Source organism: Dendrobates tinctorius, unplaced genomic scaffold (assembly GCF_039654945.1).
Source record: "Dendrobates tinctorius isolate UK_male_01 unplaced genomic scaffold, ASM3965494v1 ptg000015l, whole genome shotgun sequence".
In the NCBI taxonomy this organism is placed as follows: domain Eukaryota; kingdom Metazoa; phylum Chordata; class Amphibia; order Anura; family Dendrobatidae; genus Dendrobates; species Dendrobates tinctorius.
In genome coordinates, this window is record NW_027361683.1 from 8375001 (window position 1) to 8398837 (window position 23837).

Below are 23837 nucleotides of genomic sequence, written 5' to 3' on the forward strand. Positions count from 1 at the left end.
TTTTTTTAGGAACTCAAACAGTAAAAATGATAGAAGAAATAGAAAATTCAAAGAAGCCGAAAGGCTATTCAGTAAATCTTCAGTCACCTCTGCAGCAGTGAGTACTTGAGTACTTCTCTTCTATATGTTGTCTTTGGGATCTCTCTGTGTTTAGGTTGAAATCCCGCTCAGTAGATATATTTGAACTTCCTTTCTGATTACAGTATATACTCGTGTATACGCCACAAAAAACTGGGAAAACTTATTGACTCATGTATAAGCCGAGGGTTAATGGTGGTCCAAGAAGATGCTCCATAGATAAAAAAACAAAACAAAAACCCATATACTGCTGCACAAGGGTTAATGCTGGCCCAAGAAGATGCTCCATAGATACCTCCCATATGCTGCTGCACAAGGGTTAATGCTGGCCCAAGAAGATGCTCCATAAATACCTCCCATATGCTACTGCACAAGGGTTAATGCTGGCACAAGAAGATGCTCCATAAATACCCCATATATGCTGCTGCACAAGGGTTAATGCTGCCCCATAAGGTGCTCCATAAATACCCCCCATAATATGCTACTGCACAAGGGTTAATGCTGCCCCATAAGATGTTCCATAAATACCCCCCATATGCTGCTGCAATTTAAAAAAAAAAAAAAAAAAAAAAAGATATACTCACCTTTTCGGTCGCTGGGGGCCAGGTACCGGTGTCCTGAGCCCCTGGCACTGGCGATATTTACCAATGTCCGTTCCATCGCCATCCGCCGTTCTGTCTCCCGGGTCTCTGCAGTGACGTTCAGCAGAGGGTGCGCACTGACCTCGTCATCGCGCCCTCTGCTGAATGTCACAGCAGGAGGACCTGGAGACAGCGGTGTACGGCGATGGAACGGGGACAGGTGAATATTGCTCTGCTGTTCAAAACAGCTGACCTGTCGCGGGAAAGAGATTGGCTCCGGCGCTGAGCCCACATCAAAGGAAGGGTGTCTGATGGCGTAAATTTATGCTCCACATCGGAAAGGGGTTAATTATGCTGCTGGGATTAGAGACTGTCAGTTTAAACAGTCACTCATTGCTTTGTGGCGAGGGCCAATCATTTAAATACACCTTCCCACCTGCTTGTTTTCCCTCTATCTCCACCCTCCTTATTTGATTGACAGCCCTGGCTTCATAGAGGCAGAGAGAGATGAAAAAACAAGCAGGTGGGAAAGTGTATATAAATGATTGCATCTGCCGTGAAGCACAGCACCTGTACTGGGTTGGAACAGTTAAGCCCCCCGTTACACACTGCGATATCGCTAGCAATATCGCTGTAAAGTCACCGATTTTGTGACGTTGCAGCGATATCGCTGCATGTGAGACTTACCTCCGACCGGCTCTCCCGCTGGTTATCGCTGATCACGCAAGAAGCTCCTGGACCATTCCTCGTCGGCCACTTCCTGCTGGGGCTTCCTGTGGCGCCGACGAGCGACGCGTGGAGCCGGGCGTGAGGACGCAGGATCGCCGCGTCTGACAGGTAAGTAGCGATCCCCGTCCCCAGCGATGTCGCTGGTGAGATCTGCCTGTGTGGCAGCTCACTAGCGACCACCTAGCGATGCACCAGCGATCCTGACCGCATCATATCGCTAGTCGGGATCGCTGGTGCATCGCTAGGTGTAACGGTACCCTTATTCTGTGCTGACCGAGGCCCTTTAAATAGTAAAACCTGATGACAGATTCCCTTTAAACTATGAAAAACTTTACCTGATTAGGATTAAATTACCTTTACTAGATAAGAGAAATGGGCATTGTGGTAGTAATACACCCATAGTGGGTAACAATCTATTTTGTGCATAAGCAAAACTCTCATCTCTTTCCATTTTAGGCAGTAAGTGCATTGGCTGGAGTACAGGATCAAATGATCGACAAACGTGAGTTGATCTATTTTGAGTATGTAGAATTTTTGTGGCAAAAAACTTCCTTGCTAATTTATATTGTGTTTAGCTTGTTAGACTTAGTGCTGTGAAGGCTAAGTATCTTCCCACTGAGTTTTTGATTCTGTGTATTTTCGCAATGCAAAGAAGTCACAGCATCTTTCTGTTAAAGCCAAGTGGATAGGATTTATAACAAATTTCATGACCAGTGGTTCATGTTTGAAGTCCGAAACATATCCTTTCTTTACGGGTACGTTGATATTTATGTGCAGATTTTCACCACAGAATTGAATTCAATGTGGTAATTTGTTAAGTAAAAAAATATACGTTTAGTGCACTTCCACTGCGGAAACGCATGACATGCATTTAATGCACATATTACTATTTCAATAAAGTTTTGTCATACCAAATACCAGGAACAAAGCAGACTAATTTAAAACCTCACACCCCAAAAAAGACCAAAACTGCAGCATCTAAAACTATCTACAATTAATCGAAAACCAAGTAACTTAATTTACCTAATAGGCGCAGAAAATCTGCAACATCAAATACTCAACGTGGAAACGTAACCTAAATTATATTACCTATGTGGTTTTTGGCTCCTAAAAGCGAACCTGTCATCAAGATTTTGCTAAGTAAACACAGCTCCAATAATTGAAAACTGCAAATATAGGTTAAACAAGCACAAGAAGGATTTCATCAACCCAGTTATTTTAATCACTTTAATGGCATCAACCTGACAATGCCTGTAGTTTACTTGGCAAAATCCTGATGACTGCTTCGCTTTAAATGGAATCAGTCAGCCGGTTTTTGCTACCTCATCTGATAGCTGCCTGAACTAGGCAAAGAGAAGCTGAATCCAATGATGTATCACTGAGTTTACTGGATGCAGGCATTCTCACACAGAGAATTTAGATTTAGTAATGCAGCAGCGCTCAGGAAGCTAGCCCTGTCCACATTATGCTCTGTGTATACAATGTCCTTAGACAGTAAGGTGCCCATCACAGAAGGGGACATATCTGATTAGCATGTATGCCCTCTTGTGTCCCAGCAATGATTAGCTCTTCGGGCTAAAACAATCATTGTAAGCAAAAAAAAAACCACTGAGCTTCATAAGAGGGGCATCATTGGAATATGTGTTTTAACCCCTACAGCATACTATATTCAGATTACATAGCAAAAACCTGCTGACAGATTCCCTTTAACTAAAAAATGTAGGAGCCAAATTTTTATATTTTTTTTTTTTTTTTTAGATGTGACAATGCATCAAAATAAATAAGGACCACATGGAAGAAGCCATTTGCATTTATTTTTATTTTATCCATAAATTTGTGCTTTAATCCTTTGAATGATTTTGGTAAGGTAGCTACAACTTGTTTAACCCCTTCCCGACCTTTGACGCCACATAGGCGTTATGAAAAGTCATGCCAATACGACCCATGACGCCTATGTGGCGTCATGAATTGATTGCCCCGCTGCGGGTCGGGTGATCGGGGTCACTGAAAGGTCACCCAACCCGCACACAGAGGACCCTTCATAGTTAACCCCAGGGAGCGTGGCTTAGCCCCCACGTGCCTACGATCGCTCTGATTGGCTGTTAAAAGTGAAACCGCCAATCAGGGCAATTGTAATATTTCACCAATGAAATTTGGTGAAATATTACAATCCAGCCAAGGCCGATGCTGCAATAGCATCTGCCGTGGCTGGAGACACCGATCAGACCCCCCCCCCCACGACTGACTGCGCTGATCGGCTGCCTCCACTGACTGACAGCACCGATCGGCAGCCGCCGTCATAATCCGCTCCCCCACCCCACCCACCACGGTGCCTCCGACGTCCCTCTGGCCGTCCTGGTGTCCCGCCGTCTCGGATCATGGGCGCTGCCATCTTGGAAAATGGCGGGCGCATGCGCAGTATGCCTGTCGAGTCTTCAACGCTGCAGATTCATTCATTTATTTTGATCACTGTGATAAACTCTGTGATCAAAATAAAAAAAAGTAAATCGCCCCCCTTATCAGCCCCATATGTAGGGACAAATGATAAAAATAAAAATATTTTCTTTATTTTATTTTTCCGTTAGGGCTAGGGTTGGAATTAGGGTTAGGGGTGGGTTGGGATTAGGGTTAGGCTTGTGGTTAGGGTTAGGGGTGTGTTGGGGTTAGGGTTGTGGTTAGGGTTATGATTAGGGTTGGGATTAGGGTTAGGGGTGTGTTGGGGTTAGGGTTGGAGTTAGAATTGAGGGGTTTCCACTGTTTAGGCACATCACGGGGTCTCCAAACGCGACATGGCATCACCATTTATTCCAGCCAATTTTGCATTCAAAAAGTCATACAGTGCTCCTTCCATTCCGAGCCCCGACGTGTGCCCAAACAGTGGTTTACCCCCACATATGGGGTATCGGTGTACTCAGGAAAAATTGCAAAACAAATTTGGGGGTCTAATTTCTCCTGTTACCCTTGGAAAAATAAAAAATTGGGGGCTAAAAATTATTTTTGTGGGAAAAAATTTTTTTTTTATTTTCACGGCTCTGCGTTATAAACTTCTGTGAAGGACTTGGGGGTTCAAAGTGCTCACCATACATCTAGAGAAGTTCCTTCGGGGTCTAGTTTCCAAAATGAGGTCACTTGTGGGGGAGCTCCAATGTTTAGGTACACAGGGGCTCTCCAAACGCGACATGGTGTCCGCTAACAATTGAGCTAATTTTCCAATCAAAAAGTCAAATGGCGCTCCTTCCCTTCCGGGCCCTGCCGTGCGCCCAAACAGTGGTTTATGACCACATATGAGGTATTGATGTACTCAGGAGAAATTGCCCAACAAGTTTTAGGATCCACTTTATCCTGTTGCCCATGTGAAAATGAGAAAACAGTCTAAAAGAAAATTTTTGTGAAAAAAAAAAAAAAAAAGTACCTTTTTTTTTTTTTTTTTTTCGTATCAATTTGTGAAGCACCTGGGGGTTCAAAGTGCTCATTATACATCTAATCTAGATAAGTTCCTTTGGGGGTCTAGTTTCCAAAATGGGGTCACTTGTGGGGGAGCTCCAATGTTTAGGCACACGGGCTCTCCAAATGTGACGTGGCAACCGCTAAACATTCCAGCATATTTTCCATTCAAAAAGTCAAATGGCTCTCCTTCCCTTCTGAGCCCTGCCGTACGCCCAAACAGTGGTTTATGACCACATATGAGGTATCGCTGTACTCAGGAGAAATTGCCCAACAAATTTTAGGATCCATTTTATCCTGTTACCCATGTGAAAATGAAAAACTTGATGCTAAAATAAAATTTTTATTGGAAAAATTAAAATGTCCATTTTTTTCCTTCCACGGTGCTTTAGTTACTGTGAAGCACCTGAAGGGTTAATAATCTTCTTGAATGTAGTTTTGAGTAGCTTGAGGGGTGCAGTTTTTAGAATGGTGTCACTTTTGGGTATTTTCTGCCATATAGACCCCTCAAAGTGACTTCAAATGTGAGATGGTCCCTAAAAAAAAAAAAAAAAAAAAAGTTTTGTAAATTTTGTTGTAAAAATGAGAAGTCGCTGGTCAACTTTTAACCCTTATAACTTCCTAACAAAAAAAAATTTTGTTTCCAAAATTGTGCTCATGTAAAATAGACATGTGGGAAATGTTATTTATTAACTATTTTGTGTCCCATAACTCTGGTTTAATAGAATAAAAATTCAAGATTTGAAAATTGCGAAATTTTCGCCAAATTTCCGTTTTTTCACAAACTCAAAAAAATCATCGACCTAAATTTACCACTAACATGAAGCCCAATATGTCACGAAAAAATAATCTCAGAATCGCTAGGATGCTTTGAAGTGTTCCGGAGTTATTACCTCATAAAGGGACACTGGTCAGAATTGCAAAAAATGGCCTGGTCATTAAGGTCAAAATAGGCTGGGTTATGAAGGGGTTAACACTGTTAATCGGAAAAGAGCAAATATCTTTTTTTTTTTTTTAACGAGAATCATATGCAATCTTTAGGCGGGACATCGGACGGTGAGAATATCACAATTTTTTAAAAATTTTTTTATTTTTAACATTCTATATTTTACTATTGATGCCGCATAGGCAGCCTCAATAGTAAAAAGTTGGTCACACTCGTCAAACTATGTTTGATGAGTGTGACCAACCTGTCAATCACATTCCAAGCGATGCTTCAAATCGCTTGGAAAGTGCTTGAATTTCGCACACAAAAATCACGGGAAAAAGACGCAAAAAACCCTGCACGTTTTTCCTGGGAAGAAGTGCGTTTTTTTTTTTTTCTGCATACTTGGGCACATAGCCTTAGTCTTGTCCTGTTTGTACTGACTTTGGATGTATTGTATGCATATCTTTGTGTTTTAAATGCTACCCCTATAGTTCAACAGGGGCCAGTGGGGAAATGACCCCAAATAACAGACTTCTAGATGCCCATATTATTTTTAGATTGGGGCATGAAACCCATGGTAGGGGACTGATGCTTGTTTCTTGTGGAATTGGTCATACACACGGTACAACTGCCAATTTTCTCAGTTCTGTTGTGACTTTCCAAGTGGCAAATGTCAGGGCTTCTTTGTAATTTGCTGTCAGACTGGTCTGAGTTACTTTAAACTGTGATGTATGTAGGAATAAATTCACCTCTGAAATTCATTTGTTTGTCACTACTTTAGGTGGCACAGGAACCACAGTTTATATACTACCATCTATAGCCTGACACTAAGAATACATCTTAGAAAAATAGCTAAAGCCTGTGCACCTGACACCCAGCATTCAGTTTACCTTAGTGTCGTTCTGAGACAGACTTGAGTCTTGAGTTTCAGACCTGTCTTGGGTTTGGTTAGGTTCTCTGCCTTTTTTACCTTTTTAAAGGAAGGCGAAAAATCTCTTTATTAAGTACCTGCCTCTTTTCTCCCTTAGAGATTTTTACAAAATCTGATGTAGTGCCTTGTGGGTGATCCCAGTATGCCCTGGCAGAGGTCATATCACCTCTAGGGTTACCATTGCTTACTGGTGTTGATATGCTAATGTTGACGATCAGGCTAAACTATGGCGCCCTTGCCACTGCATGGCTCACTTCCTCTCAGGGTAGAAGCCTCCTGGGATTTGCGCCTCCAGGTATCTGTTCTTCTGTTCCATAGGTAACTACGTAGCGTGTTAGCATTAACCTGAGAGATTGTTATTCATTCTTCTGCCCTACTCCCATTTTCCCACCCATGGTTTCTGTGCTCCCCAATAAAGTGACCGATAAATGAAGATTTTTGGGGATCGCCGTAAAATCTTTGTGGTAGCCTTCAGTGGGAACACAGCACCCTCTCTTGTTTGGGTGGGTTCTTTGTTGCGCTTTTTTACTGCTTTTGCATAGCTGGGTGTCAGCTGACCAGGTGTAAAGGTCCCGATACATTTAGCGATGCACCAGCGATCCCGACAATGATACGACCCGGTCAGGATTGCTGGTGCATCGCTAAATGGTCGCTAGTGAGCTGCCAAACAGGCATATCTCACCAGCGATGCAGCAGCTGTCGGCGGTCGTTACTTACCTGTCAGTCGGCAGCTCTGCTTACAACTTCCTTCCGCGTCCATGGAGTTGCTCGTCGGCGCCAGCAGGAAGCCGACGACCAGAAATGGACCAGGATGATCTCGTGCGATCAACGATAGCCAGCGGGGGGGCCTGTCGGAGGTAAGTGTCACATGTAGCGAGATCGCCAGCGATATCGCTGTTGCGTCACAAAATCGGTGACACTTTAGCGATATCGCTGCAGTACCATTAAAATCAATGAAAAACAAAAAACGCTGTGCACATGCTGCGGATTTGCTGTGGTTTCAAATCCGCAGCATGTCAATTCTTTGTGCGGAATCCACAGCGGTTTTACACCTGCTCCATTGTACAGGTGTCAAACCGCAGGCTAATCCGCAGATAAACCGCAGCACAATCCGCAACGTGTGCACTTACCCTTAGTGTTGGAGTCTTTCTAGTCACCTAAATAAAGTGATTTATGTCTGAGTTGCTGTCATATTTTGCAGGAGAACCAGGCAGTGGGACAGAAAGTGACAACTCCCCAGACTTTCAAAATCAGGAAAATGAACCCAGCCAAGATGATGCCGAAGATCTAGATGGCTCCCTGTCTGGTGTCAAGCCTCAGAAAGCAGCATCCTCAACAAACTCCGCAGGACATCATAGTAGTCACAAGAAACGCAAGAACAAAAATAGGCACAGGTTGGCCAAAGAATTGTTTTCATTTAAACTGTTGTTCTATAAAGCCAAGTCATTGTTTGTATAATTTTGTTTTTCCTCTGCCCTCCAAATTCCTAATTTTCAGCCACACTACTATGCGATACGTATTATAACTTTAGAAGGGCTAAAACTAATAAGCGGTAAATAATCTTGTGCCCATCAAAGGTGAAGTCAGTAGACAAGGGGTTGATGCTGCCTGCTCTTGTTGCTATTATAATAGCACATCATGTTTGGCACATTTTCCCCATAGATTTGTAGGGTCATTAAACTTCCAGGGTGTCAAATGTGGCATTGAGTTCCAGGACTATCGAGTCAGTTAAATGATGTAGCAATCTAAGGCTGGGTTCTGATAGCATTTAGGGGGTGCGTTTAACGCATCCGTTACATAGCGGCATTAACGTTAACGCACCCATACACTGCTATAGACGAGCGCATTGCTAACGCATGCCGTAATCTGCATGCATTGGCGATGTGCCGTCATTCTGTGACGGATCCTTGGATGCGGGCTGCAGCGTTCAAGGGTCCGTCACTGCTAGCGGGATCACATAACGTGATCGCATTATGGGAGTAGCAATAATGCAGTCCGTCGACACTCTGCGTTGAACCGACTGCATTAACGCTATGTGAACCTGGCCTAAGGCTCCTACCTACAATTTTACTACAGTAAATTTTGTTAGGAATTACTATACATGAGGTGTTTTAAGAGTCAGAACTTTGGCTTACCAACTCTGCAGCCCGGCTTGTTTTGGCGTGGTATTAATGCATGTATGCAAATATAAATTGTACTTTTAACAAGTTATTTTAGGAAAATTACGAGGAAAACGGGCATCAGAAAGGTTAGGGCTATTTTACAAAGATTGCTTATGTTATTTCTATTGGCTAGATTAACCCCTTAACACTTCATGATGAAAATATGAGTTAAAGGAGGTGCCAAACTAGTCTGCAGTAGTTTCCGGTTATTTCCCATGGCCGTCTCTTCCCTGCGTTAGGTGACTGGCAGGTTTCACCCTCATGCATACATACGGAGAGATCTGTCCGTTGCCTGGAGCAGCAGTTTGAAGACTCGAGTTGGGAGAAAACCGGACCATTAAATGCAGTGTTTCAGAGAAAAATGTATAGCTATAGATAGATCTAATATTTGAGATCTGGTACTGCTACATCTGTAAAATTCCAGGCTATCAAAAATTTGTTTAATGTCGTAAAGGAAAAAGGATCCAAAATGGTATCAATAAAAAAGAAAAAAAAAAAGATCACCACAGAGAAAAAAACACCTTCACCTAACTACTTTTTGACAGAAAAATAAAGTATCTCAAAATGGTAGCAAAAAAAATTTCTGTTACAAAGTTCACTTTTTTTTTTTTTTTTTTTTTTTTATGCCTCTAAAATGGTAAACTTAAACTTCACATGTTTAGGTCATTATGAATACAGCAATATCAAACAATCATCATGTCGTGTCCTTTTTTTTTTTTTTTTTTTTTTTCTATTCCAAGATCTATTACTTTAAATGGACTTTGTTCATGGGAAAATCCATGGTGGTTTTGATAGCGGGAATTGTGTATTCTGTAACTCTTTCTTTGCTGCAGCCAAGGAAGTCAGTAGGGGCTATCTGGATTCAGTCTGCAGCTGCTATGGTTCGTCTCTCAAGGGAACCTGTCACCTCCCCGGGACCTGTATAACCTATTAATATGGGCATACAGGTGATAGAAATGTTACATTATTCCTACTTATGCCTCATATCAGCTGTCTTCTTGTTGAGAAAACTTATTTTCTTTCTTTATGCTAATGATTTCTTCCAGGCATATGGTACCTGGAAGAAATCCCTGCCTCCTGCCTTCATTATAATATCATCCCCCTCCCATGCACGTCAGTGACGTGTAGTTGTGGCACCGTAATCCCGCGCCTGCATCCTGCACTCCTCTACAATCCATACCTTTTCCTCCCTTCTATGAGCACTGCATTCAGGATATTCTGCGCCCGTGACTTCCGCTCTAGTGACCTCTTGCAATAAGGTGCTCTTGCCACTTCATCCCTGCATAGTCATTGCTTGGATCTGTGTATATTTATACATAGTTAGGTACCTGCGCAGAAGATCCCTAAATAAACTGCCTAGAGATGGGAGGAAAAGGTGTGGATTGTGGAGGGAGTGTATGGCACAGGTGCGGGATTCCGGCGCCACAGCTACACGTCACAGGGCTCTGTGACGTGCATGGGAAGGGGGGGTGATGATATAATGAAGAAAGGAGGCAGGGATTTCTTTCAGGCTCTGTACACCCCAGAGCCTGGAAGAAATCATTGGCATAAACAAAATATTTTTTCTCAACAAGAAGACGGCCTATGTGAGGCATATACATAGGACTAGTATAACATTTCTATCTCCTGAATGCCCATATTGATAGGTTATATATGTTTCCCTTTAAGCAACCATAGACTGCGTTAGTCCAAATTTAAACAGCGCTTAGTTTTTAGTAAATCGACAACAATGTAATCTGCAGGCTATGACATTATTGGCCAAGTGGATGAGATTTTACATGCTGCAATAATGAAATCTCACAGCTTTCTATGTAACCAGGGGTGAATTTGTGCAAAGAAAAAATTCAGTGGAAGTTACCCTTTATCAAGCTACATACTTATCCTGGATTTGCTTTCTGTATGGTAGGCAAAATGCAGTACTAGTGCTGGCCAGGGGCAGAAAACTAAAATTTCATAAAATATGCTCTAAGAAGCAAAAACGGCCACTATTAAATGGCAACAACAATCTGTCTAAGGGGGTGTGCACACACTGCGGATTCTGCTGCGGATTTGGCCGCTGCGGATCCGCAGCAGTTTTTGCTGCGGTATACAGTACCATAATATCCTATGGATATTAAAAACCGCAGTGCAGACGGTGCGGATTTTTCCGCGCAGTTTTCCTGCGGTTTCTAAACCGCAGACAGAATTGAAATGTCAATTCTTTCTGTGGATTCTGCTGCGGTTTGCCATCTCCTCCATTGTGGAGATGCAAAACCGCAGGTCTTTTGACCTGCAGATCTGCCTGCGGATTTTACAAAATCCGCGCGGCCAAATCCGCACCCCATTCCGCAGCGTGTGCACGTAACCTAAGGCTACTTTCAGACTTGCGTTACCAGGCGCAGCGCTCGGCCGCCGCTAAGCTCCGCACCCCCTCCGGTCAGCTCCTCCTATGGTCGCATGATGCTGCATGCGATCAGCGTACCCTATATTTAGCGTTGGGTGCGCTAGTATGCTTTTGCCGGTGCATGCGCCCTTTTTGCGCTGCGCCGAGCGCACAAAAAATGCAAAAAGGTTCTTTCAAAAGAATAAATTCATCCATTGGTTGTATAAATTAACATCAGGTTATAAACTTTTATTTACATAACATGGATAAGCGACATAACTTCTGTCAGGGAGTTATGCGTGCCACTTAGAAACCCGATGTGTACCTTAGTTACCAGCGCCTGATCGCTGGTCTCCCGCCTGCCACACGCAGCAATGCGTGCTGGCCAGCGGGAGACCAGCAATCAATTAAATTTCCTGGCCATTCCAGGGCGATCAGCGATACCCGGCAGGGGGGCCGGTCGCTGGTAAGTGTCACACACAGTGATCTCGCTGGTGAGATCGCTGTTGCGTCACAAAACTTGTGACTCAGCAGCGATTTCGCTAGCGAGATCACTGTGTGTGATGTTGGCTTTACACGTGATCATGCTGCATAAAAACCTTGCATTTTCTTCATTGGTTAAATGGATTTTTAAAAAAAAAAATATTGAGGGGTTATAATTTTTTTTTTTTTTTTTTTTAACCACTGGAAAAAGTTGCAGTGTTAACATGCACATATAATGTCTTCTGAAGGAAGCGTAACTCTGATGTGTCTTGGACAGTCTGCTATACCATATTTTATCATGGCTGTTCCTACTACTGAGGTCTGACTGTAAGCCAGCATGGCTGAAGTTGCAATTTTGTTCCTTATAAATTCACTCACATTGTTGCTTTATATTCTGCTCTCTTCTAATCAGCACAATTTATTAATTTTTTTTCAGATTAGCCTTCTGTTTTGTGCTAATCAGTCAATTCTGCTAATCGTTGCATTAACTCCTATTGCTTTCTTTTCTCTTTAATGCTTTCCTCAGTCCATCTGGCATGTATGATTATGACTTCGAGTAAGTGCGATTCTTTGGTCTGCAACTTTTTTCTGTTCTGATAATGCAAACTGTATGTTTTATGACTTGTACCGTCTGTAACTGTATGCCTTGAATCTTTAGAATTGATCTGTGAATTGCGTTGGTTTGGAAATTCTAATCTGACCTGTCTTTTGTCCTATTTTCTTCATGTTCTGTAACCTAATCAAATTATTGTGAAAGGCTAGAGGTACAATTGAGAAGATCTCACTGGTGGACTCTGATCTGCAAACGCCACTAATTTCCAAAATGATCGGGTTTTAGTAAGCTGAAACCGATAGCATAATTCTCAGATCTCTCTAGCTGGCATGTGTGATGCAGTCTTGCTATACTTCTATCGTGGCAGGATTTTTGGGTACTATTCCAAGCTGTTATGCTCTGGGAGGCATTATCTATTATGTAGGCACTGTTTAGTGTTTGCTCTGGTTCTGTAATACTGTCTGTAAGACTTGGTGGTTGACACTTTCTTGGGTGCACTAGTGAATAGAAAGATCTGTAAAGACTTTGGTTTGTTCCACTAGTTTATAAACTTTAGAGACATACAGTTCTTGGTGCTCTTGCATGTGGCTAGTGTTATGAAAGAAGGCATCACTGAGAAACTGTACAACCTTAGGCCACATCTGTTACTGAACCCAGCCTACAGCTTCTGTGTAGATAATAAGAGTAAAATAAGTCACTACTTTTTGTTTTTGTAACTACTCCCACCCCCCTCCCAATATTGTCAAAAAGTACCAAAGCATTGGGGGAAAAAAAACCTATGGTATCCCTATTCCACTTGGTAACATGATGATGATATGATCCACAGGATAAAGTGGAATTTGGAATTGCCATATCCCTTTCACACCCACCGCTGAAGGAAATTACTGTAAATATAGTATACATTCATTTTATCTGCTCAATTGATACAAGCCAAACAAATTGCACTAACAAAATTACAATTTGCTCTACAAAAATACGTTCTCAAATTCGTATTGATGGAAAATGAAAACCATTCTAGAGCTTCAAATTCAACAATAAAAATAAATCCTTGCTTCTTAAGGTCCCAAACAACCGCAGTATTAAAGGGATTATTTGGGGCTATTTATTTATTTTTTTTCACTCTTATGTGCCTAAGAACTTGCATGCAGGTGGTCCTGGACTGCTCTTGGTGGTAATTCGGCAACTTCCGGTGACATCATGTCGACAGAGCAGTTGCTTCACCTGTGCTCTGCTGATGTCATGATGATTGACAGCCTGCTGCATTACTGCAGGGAGTTTCTATCAATCATTAGGACGTTGACAGTCATGCGCTGTCGATAGCAGTCCATAAGAGGAAGAGCTGCTCTATTGAGGAAGTGGCAGGGGCAGTCTGTGATTGCTCTGAGCCAGCAACAGGCAGAATGAGCAGGTAGTTAGCCCCATGAGAGAAATAAAAATAACCTCCTTTTTAAGAGGCTTTGTTTTATTGCAGTCTCTTAAAGTAGCACATTTTCACAGACCCTTAATAATTTTCAGCGTCTCTCCAAATAACCTCTGAACAGTGCCTAAAAGAGATCTAAAGTGATCATCAGGTTTGGATGTGTCCTCAGAAGGAAGGGAGATTTATCATTCTGGAAATCTGTGGAGATTCATGATTACTCTTGCACAAATGACTTATCACAAGATGACTTTGACTAGATTTCCCCCAAGTATTAGTTATTGAGTCCAGTGCGATCTTATCTTTGTATTGGTCATACTCTATTTTCTTAATAAAAAGAAATGATGCAACCTACACTACAAGATGTGCAGACATCGATCCCTGCTGCTGTCTGTCAGACATTGTGGATGTAGTCCTTATAAACTTAGCCATAATCTGTACATCACTTTTACCTGTATCTGGGATATGTGCTCACTGCAGATTAGAGTCTGGATTGAGACATGGGAAATCAACTTTTCTTTAACTTAAAACTTAACTTTTTTTTTTTTAAGATGGTGTTGCATGTGTTTCTACTTACTTTGTCATATATCATGGGACACCGTCACAAAAAGTAACTTCAAGCATATTTTCCCTACTCCCCCAAGTTAAATCTGTCAGTATGACTTTAATTCTATTTCCTGTTTGTTGAAGACAATCTACTCTATTTTCAGTCTCCATATCTCCCGATCAAGCACAGAGTGACGCCTGCGCTTCCTTTCTCATGTGTAAGTGGCTGCTAGAAGTAATGTGCCAACTTTCAAATGCCAGCTTATACCGAATGTTAGGTTTTCCAGTCCACAAAGTCTGCCGTCTCTCTACGTGACTGCAGACTGCCGAGTAATAACGGTGAGCATATTGCACACTTTCATGATTCCCCTGTGCCAGTGGATGGTCTTGTGAATGCATTTATGCAAGTTGCATACTTGTGGTCATGTGCCGGCCTTTCTCATCCTGGTCCTCTCAATAGAAGAGAAGTGAAAGCACCTCAAGAGTCTAGTAGTCGTGTGACCATGTGTGCAGATCGCATACATGCAGTCAAATGACTGCCCAATTGTACGGGGAATATACGGGAATCATGAGTGTGTATATCGAACAAGGTCTTGTTTCAACTGTCGGTAGTCACACACTGACTGCAGATTTTGCTTCATACACCAGACAATCCCTTTTAAGTAAAGTTATTTTTTTGTGACTGTCCCTCTGTAAGAGCAGGATATTTTCCTTTTTTGTTAACCATTTTTCTTTTTTCTATTAAACTGTACTTGTAAAATGACAGCTGCCATGTTCATAAATAGTTTAAACTTTATGGTGTAAACACTTTCTTCAGAATGGACACTTTCTTGTTGATTAGTCCTTCCTTTTTACACCTTTTATCTTTTCTTTGCTTTAGGATTGACCTCAAGCTGAACAAAAAGCCGAGATCGGTAAGCATTAATAAAGTTTTTGTTAATTTTTGTATACGTATGTGTTGCACTACTCTGCCTAAAATGTAAATTGGTTTATTTTTATTTTTTTCATGATAGCCAGATGTAAAAAAAGAAAGTTAAAAAAGGTTATTTTAATAGATGGTGAGAACGATAGATTTACACAGTGCCTTGAAAAAGTATTGATATCATGTGAATCTTTTAATGTTGTACTCACAAACTTAAGTGTATTTTATTGTGATTTTATTTCATATACCAACACAAAAGTAGCAAGTATTTGTGAAATGTAAAGGAAATGATACATTGTTTTCTAATTATTTTAAAGATTGAAATCTTAGTTATGACATCCATTTGTATTAAGCCCCCTGTTGTCTAATACCCCCCCCCCCCAAAAAAAAAAAAAAAAAAATCTTGTGACCAATTGCCTTCAGAAGCCACATACTTGGTAAAGTGAGTCCACTTATGTGTAATTTATTCTCAGTATAGCCACAGCTGTTCTGTGAAGGCGTCAGAGGTTTCTTTGAGAATATTTGGGATAAAACCACATCATGAAGACCAAGGCACATACCTGCTCTAAAGCAGCTCTAGGTTATTTTAAAAAAAAAAGTAAAAGCAGCCCAAGCTCTGAACATCTCATGAAGCACTGTTCAATCAATCATCCAAAAATGGAAGTTGCACGGGACAACTGCAAGCCTACTAAGAAATGGCCGTCCACCTAAACGGACATCCCAAGCAAAGAGAGCAATAATTAGAGAACCTGCCAAAATGCCCATAGTCACTCTGGACGAGCTTCAGAGATCCACAGCTCACGTGGGAGAATCTGTCCACAGGATAACTATTAACGTGCAGTCAGATGGCCGTATAACACAGACAACAATCGCATCTCAATGCTCGGACTAGCCGGCAGCTCTCTATATATTTCTATGCAGCTGTCATGCTCAGGTCAGAAGAGCCGCTGGCCAGTCCGTGCACTGCGATGAGATCGTCCTGTGTGATATACGGCCGTCTGACTGCACCCATAGTCGTATACTCCACAAATCTGGCATTCTATGGAAGAGTGGCAAGAAGAAAGACATTTGTGAAAGTAAGCCATAAGAAGTCCTGTTTATAAAAAGCTATGTAGGGAACATAGCTAGCATGTGGCTGAAGGTGCTCTGGTCAGATGAGACAAAAGTAGAACTTGTTGGACTAAATGCAAAACGCTATGTGTTTCTGAAAACTAACACTGCACATCAGGCTGAAAACACTATCTCCACTGTCAAATGTGGTGTCAGCATCATGCTGTTGGGTGGCTTTTCTTCAGCAGGGACAGGGAAGATGATCTGAGTTGATGGGAAGGTGAATGAAGCTAAATACTAAATGGAGGAAAACTTGCTTGAGGCTGCAAAGGACTTGATACTGTAGGGTCACATTCCAGTAGGACAACAACCCTAAGCATACTGGCAGATATACAATGGAATGGTTTAGATCATAGCATATTCCTGTGTTTGACCAGCCTAGTCACAGTCAAAGACGGAAGTCCCATTCAGAATCTGTGGCAAAACTTGTAAATTGCTCTCCATCCAATCTTGCTGAGCTAGTTTGTAAAGAATGGACAAACTTTTCAGTCTCTAGATATGCAAAGCACATACCCCAAAATACTTGCAGCAGTATTTGCAGTGAAAGGTGGTCCTACAAAGTTATTTACTCAGGGAAGCTGACTTCAAATGCATGTCACAGTTTTCAGATTGATATTTCTATAATAATCAGAAAACAATGCATCCTCTTCACACTACACAAATACCTGCTATTTTGTGTCAGAATGTAGGGTTTTGGCTCCCTGGTAGCCTCTTGACTACACCCTGTCAGTTTTTATATCAAAACAAAATAGTTTATTGTCCTTTATAAACTTTACAGCTCCAAATGAAAATGGCCTTTCACGGCACAAATTAGTAACAAGATAGCCTTTTCTCTGGGTAAGGCAAAGTAAGTCAAAACGGTCTTACCAACTTGGTATTTCCGGCACTTCCCTGTCTCTAACATAAAAAAAACAAAACAAGCGAACACTGATTGTATATGTTTCAAACAATTGTTAGATTTTATTGATTCTCAAATTTCTTTAAAAATGATAAAAAAAAGTTTTACAGAAAGACAGTGACACCCTTAAGCCACAACATAGTCTATATCATGTGTCTATACAGATGTAAACGATGGACGAAACAGTGTTCCCCTAGTACAAAGTCTTAAGGAGTGCCTAAATTCAATATTTTTTTAAATAAAAGCTTAATGTCCCATCTATTTTATATAATTGCCTTGTAATGTTTTAATTTCCTGTTCTGTTCAGATGTCGCCGTATCCCAGAATTCCAAGCGGAGGAAGTTCACAGACCGCCATATTGGGACACCCAAGTGATGGGTGTCTCACTATGGAAACTGCTGCTGGTACCACCAGCGGAACACTGTCACACGTTTGCACACACATGTTCGCACACACATGTTCGCACACTCTTGCTCGCACATTCACGCTCGCACACTCACACAGCCTCTTGCGCGGTACCACCAGCGGAACACCGTCGCACTGCGCCTGTGCGAATTCCCCACCAGGTGCAGTGAATCATTCGGCTGATCCTGGCGGCAGAGGTGCGACGTGGCATAGGAAGCCTGTCACATTAAAGCGGTTTTCCCACGAATGAAAGTTCATTTTAAAAATTGTCTGTGTCTGACCGTGTATGGAGAATACCACATCTCCTGGGCAGGGGAGGAAGCAAAAGACAATACTGACATTACAGCAGGGGATCACAGAGGATTCATTTTGTGAGGTAAAATATTTCACTGACTGTTTTTAAACAATATTTTACCTCACAAAAAGTATCCTCTGCGATCTCCTACTGTAATGTCAGTATTGTCTTTTGCTTCCTCCCCTGGCCAGGAGCTGTGGTATGTATCGGTAGTCCACATACATGTTTGTGATTTATATACAATGCAACAAGATAATGCCTATTATGGCACACAATATGTATGCTTTGTTTTTGTTTAACTTAACTGTTATATCTGGGCCAGCTTTTATAGTAAATGACTTTTTGTAGGCTTTTACATGTAGCAAAAAAAATTACAATTTTCCCTTGTCTCTGATTTTTGTGACATAAGGTTACCTAGCGTTACCTAGGGCCAATTCTAGGGGGTGATTCCTGTACTAATGTTTGCAGCTTTTTATACACAGTGTGTGACTGTTCAGAATTCTCACACACTCTTTTTAAAATGTTGTCTACTTGCCCCCAGTAAACTTACACTTGTACTCTCCTCTGGTGCCAGCGCTATTTTAGCGGTGTTAGCACTCACTCTTCTGGGGACTGCATCACATTGTCATTCAATCCTTGCCCAAATCAGCGCTGGTTTCCCTCTCCCCATGTTTGGACGAATTGGACAACCAGAGGAATTTAGCGCTGCGACCAGCTGTTCACTTCACTTCCTCTTGATGTGTAATTTATCAAAAGGCGATGAGAGTGAAGCCAGTGCTGATTTGGGGGCAGGGATCGCGTGAGTTAATATGACACAATCCCCAAGAGAGCGAGTGCCAACACTGCTAGATTGGCGCTGGCACCAGAGGTGAGTATAGGTTTTTTTTTTTTCTTTATTGGTGATGCTGATTTGATACTGGGTTGTCCAAGTATTTGACAAACTCTTTAAAGGGAACCTGTCAGCTGATGCATGCTGCCCACGGTTTGGACAGCATGTATCTGCTCCTGTCTGTGATCACAGCCATACATGTTTTACTCCGAAACGCTGTGGCCTTTCAGAGAGAAACATACTTTATATTCATCGCCGGGGACCAAGCTGCGCTATTGACTAGTCGATCAGGGTGTCCCAGCGACTTGTCCTGCCTGCTGATAGTGACTAACAAGCCTCTGTGCAGCTCGGTCCCTGGCGGTGATTAGAAGTGTTTTTTCTGAAATGATGCAGTGTTTCAGAGATAAACTTACATGACTCCGATTGTACAGCAGCTAGCTGATAGATGCTGCACAAACCGTGAGCAGCATGTATCAGCTGACGGGTTCCCCTTTAAGTGACGATTTTGATAAATTGATCAATTTGTTTCTCGAATTCATGAAATTCATTAAAGTTTTATTTTTATTTTTTTTTAGGATTATTAATGTGGCTCCATCTCCAACTAAGAAAAGCTTCAGCAGAATAAATTGTTTCTTCGTTCAAGATTTTCATTATTCATACAAGATTGGACAAAATAATTTTTCTGCATTTATAAAAAAAAGACTAAGAAAGCTGTTTATAAGTCACAATCCTTCTGCTATTTTTTACCTACAGATTAATGCCAAGCAGTGTGACTAAGATTAATATGTAAAGGGGTTTTTTTCTCAAGACTGACATTATTCCCCTATCCATAGGAAAAAAACTCATGCCCCCCCCAGCGATACTGAGAACTGAGCTTTGCAGAGTACCATTTGAATGGACTGGAGGGTGAGCAAGTGCATCTTACAATCATTCTCTATGGGATTGATGAAAATAGATAAGTGCTGTATATGGCTGTCTCATGCAGTCTTATAGGCAGTGAATGATGTGGAGCTGCACCTTTTAAACCATTTAATTCAGATGTGAATCCGTAGAGTCCCATTTTCGGCATTGCTGGGGGTTCCAGAAGTCAAACTCCCGTTGAACATATCGCCCTTTTCTATGGCTGAGGATAACTTTTAGGCTTGAAGAAAACCCTTATTAAGGACAAACGGTGAAACATTTAGGATATTTGTACTCGTAGTTTCAGATGCCCTTCCTTAGCCACTTTTGCTCCTACTTTCAGAGCAGGAAATGCAATGGCTTAATAATTCAGCCCATTGTAGAATGTCCTCATCTTAAAACCTTTTGTTAATTCCAGGAGTGCAGTGCCTTCTGACTACAGGTTGCCTGCCTCTGCCCTGAAAAAGAACACAGCAGGGGTGACCACAGCATTTGCGCGAATATTGCCCTATTTACGTCACCTGGTTTTACACCATTTAACATATACTGCAGGAAAACTCCCCAACATTAAAGTTAATAGAGGCTGTGACATGTCATTCGTGTAATAGATGTGACTGGAGGTATCCATTAAACTGATATGCTAGTCTATGGGGGTCGAATGCATCCATTTACTGAATCTGTCGCCTACTGGCTATAATGGCATTAGTTTACAGCGCCACTCCAAAGCGTGTTTAATTATTTCAGTGCTATAGTGGTGCCACTAATGCAAGCTCCCTGACGCCATCATAAGTCTTTAGCTTTTTCCAGCGCTACTCTAGTTTCTCTTTGGCATCATGTGACCACAGCTTCTGACTGGCCTTGAGTTTGACGTAATGGTCACAATTTCTCATAATTGCATTGAGTAGTAACTTTCGGATCGCCCAGCAAACACTAGAGCCATCAGTCAAGTCCCAGCCTGCAGAAGGTAACCAAAACTGCACTGATAAAAGATTAAGATGGCAGCTAAGTATTTTACTAGTGACAGGGACTTACATTAGTGGCACCACTCCATTTGGTTTAAAAAAATAAAAAAAACTTTATCATAGACTTATATTGTAGACAGATGACCTATATATACTTTATTTTTATTCTGGGATCCTGTAAGATGTAATAGTGTAGTCTATAGCCATGGTGGGGAACCTCAGGCCCGTGGGCCGTTCTCGTTCCTCGATGACCTTTCATCCAGCGCCTGCGCAGATTCCCATTAACCGCAGTGCTTGGGCCGGCAGCTGTATTTTGACAGCCGGTGGCCCATTAATTTCTTCTTCCTCTTTGAGCACTCGTACACAATGTTCACTACTGAACACCGAGGCACATGCAATGAAAGATTATTTCCTGAAACCAGTGCCAGGACATACTTTTGTGGGCGGAATTTAATTTGTACATCCCTCGAAGGATGTTAAATATTCAAATGGCACTTGGCAGAAAAAAGGATTCCCCACCCCTTGTCTATAGCCTCATGGACATGTTTTTGCTTGTACTTTGGCATCTTTCACAGCAAACATTCTAAACAGGGCAGTGAACAGGGCAAATGTGCATCTCATGTTACCATATTACCTGAAATAATTTCCAACTGCCCCAACCCCTATATATGATCTTGCATTTCCATTTTTAGTGGTTTTCTGCTTTTCCTCCTGTTATCAGATTCCTGCTCTTTTTGGCTAGGGTGGTAGGCATTGGAATATGGCTCCAGAGAGTGAGACTGGTACTTCAAATATTCACAATGCATTTGGTGCGTTGCATACAGTTGTAGTTAGCTGGCACATTTGTTAGAGTAAATGCAGTAGGGATTTTTTTTTAATTGTGAATTTGTACATATATACCGTGTGTGTGTATGTGTGTATATATATATATATATATATATATATATATATATATATATATATATATATATATATATATATATATATATATATATATATTTTTTTTTTTTTTCTTGTTAGTTTAGACCAAATTGCTGTTTGATAACAAAGTACGTTATCACAGTGACTGAATGTTGGCCAGATACCGCTAAACAATAAATAGTAGTGTCACAGGCATTTACAATAGTCCATAAGTATTTTTCTTTTTCTAACTATTCTTAAAATGGAGTGAAAGTTGTGTTTTTAAAGCTTTTGCAATATTTGCTTGTATTCATCCAACTAATACTTTCACATCAGTTGTTCAGGCCATGCCTTGTTGAGTTCTGGTTAAGAAAGCTGTGGCTGGATCTGAAATCAGTCTACACTAAATTTTTCACAGACCTGATGTTGGTACTAAATGAGGCCCAAGAAACAAAAGTAAATTTTTAAGTTATTTATTTATTTTTTTTTTTTACGTTTCTTGAACATCTGACTTAATAAATCAGCCTCAATTTGTTACATGACAGACTTATTTTTTTCCCAATTTGTCACTTTATTTTTTATATTGTGATTCATAATTGCCTTTTCACAGTGGATCTACAAAATAAAAAAAAATATTTTAGTCCTTTTTGTGTATGTTACTCTATTCATGAATAGCAATTGTTTGAACATCACTGGCACATGAACAAGGTGTATTTATTGCAAAAGTGTATCTTGGTCAGTAACAGAGCAAAAAATGTTATAGAAGCCGAAGAACTGATTTGACTTGCATTAACTAATGACTAGAGTTGAGCGATACCGTCCGATACTTCAAAGTATCGTATCGGATGGTATCGGCCGATCTTTAAAAAAAGTATCGGTATCGCCGATTCCGATACCGGAAGTCCCATTCAAGTCTATGGGACTTCCGGTATCGGAATAAGAAAAACCCTTTCCTGCCCTTGTACAGCCTCTCTGGGGTCCCTAGTCTCACTTTATGCCATTGCTGCGTGGGAAATTCCCACACAGCAATGGCATAAAGTGAGACTGGGGACTTTTTTTTTTTTTAAGTGGCGGAGGAATACAGTGCGGAAGGATACCTACCTTCCGTCATTGGATTCCTGCAGCCCGTAGAGAACGGCAGCATCATCTGATGCTGCAGTTCTCTACCCAAGATCGTCGTGGGACACACTCGTGGACTGCTTCGGATCGTGGGTGAGTATTTTTGTGGTTTGTTATGTTAATATTTATTCCGGAAAAGACAATGGCTTCGGGGAACAATGTGACAAGTATTGGTAAGTATGTTACTCTATGTTATATGTACTGTATGTCTATGTATGTATTGTATGAATGTATTGTATGTATGTAGTATATATGTGGTATGTATGTAGCATGTAGTATGTATGTAGTATGTATGTAGCATGCATGTAGCATGTAGTATGTATGTAGCATGCATGTAGTATATATGTAGTATGTATGTAGCATGCATGTAGTATATATGTAGCATGTATGTAGTATGTATGTGGTATGTATGTAGCATGTAGTATGTATGTAGCATGCATGTAGTATATATGTAGTATGTATGTAGCATGTAGTATGTATGTAGTATATATGTGGTATGTATGTAGCATGTAGTATGTATGTAGTATATATGTGGTATGTATGTAGCATGTAGTATGTATGTAGCATGCATGTAGCATGTAGTATGTATGTAGCATGCATGTAGTATATATGTAGTATGTATGTAGCATGCATGTAGTATATATGTGGTATGTATGTAGCATGCATGTAGTATATATGTACTATGTATGTAGCATGTAGTATGTATGTGGTATGTATGTAGCATGTAGTATGTATGTAGCATGCATGTAGTATATATGTAGTATGTATGTAGTATGTATGTGGTATGTATGTAACATGTAGTATGTATATGGTATGTATGTAGCATGTAGTATGTATGTAGCATGCATGTAGTATGTATGTGGTATGTATGTAGCATGTAGTATGTATGTAGCATGTATGTAGTATGTATGCATGTATGTAGCATGCAGTATGTAGCATGCAGTATGTATGTAGCATGCAGTATGTATGTAGCATGCAGTATGTATGTAGCATGCATGTAGTATGTATGTAGCATGCATGTAGTATGTATGTAGCATGCATGTAGTATGTATGTAGCATGTAGTATGTATGTAGCATGTAGTATGTATGTAGCATGTAGTATGTATGTAGCATGCAGTATGTATGTAGCATGCAGTATGTATGTAGCATGCATGTAGTATGCATGTAGTATGCATGTAGTATGCATGTAGCATGCATGTAGCATGCATGTAGCATGCATGTAGCATGCATGTAGCATGCATGTAGTATGTATGTAGCATGCATGTAGTATGTATGTAGCATGC

General features: G+C 41.1%; 1 protein-coding gene across 4 annotated transcripts in view; it reads left to right on the plus strand.

Annotated features, from left to right (window-relative positions):
* The window catches only part of MEAF6 (MYST/Esa1 associated factor 6), a 51235-nt gene extending 29157 nt beyond the window's left edge, over positions 1-22078 (plus strand). The window contains exons 3-9 of one of the 4 annotated variants that reach the window (XR_012227276.1): positions 10-97; positions 1845-1890; positions 7893-8085; positions 12225-12254; positions 14379-14432; positions 15095-15128; positions 19249-22078. Coding sequence is in view for 2 of the 4 variants with exons in the window: in XM_073562455.1 (XP_073418556.1) it covers positions 10-97; positions 1845-1890; positions 7893-8085; positions 12225-12254; positions 15095-15128; positions 19249-19257 (400 nt within the window). In the remaining 2 variants the exon portion in view is untranslated. The remainder of the gene's footprint in view (positions 1-9; positions 98-1844; positions 1891-7892; positions 8086-12224; positions 12255-14378; positions 14433-15094; positions 15129-19248) is intronic. The other 3 variants (XR_012227277.1, XM_073562455.1, XM_073562465.1) reach the window with 3 other exon arrangements.
* Positions 22079-23837: the final 1759 nt, after the last annotated feature.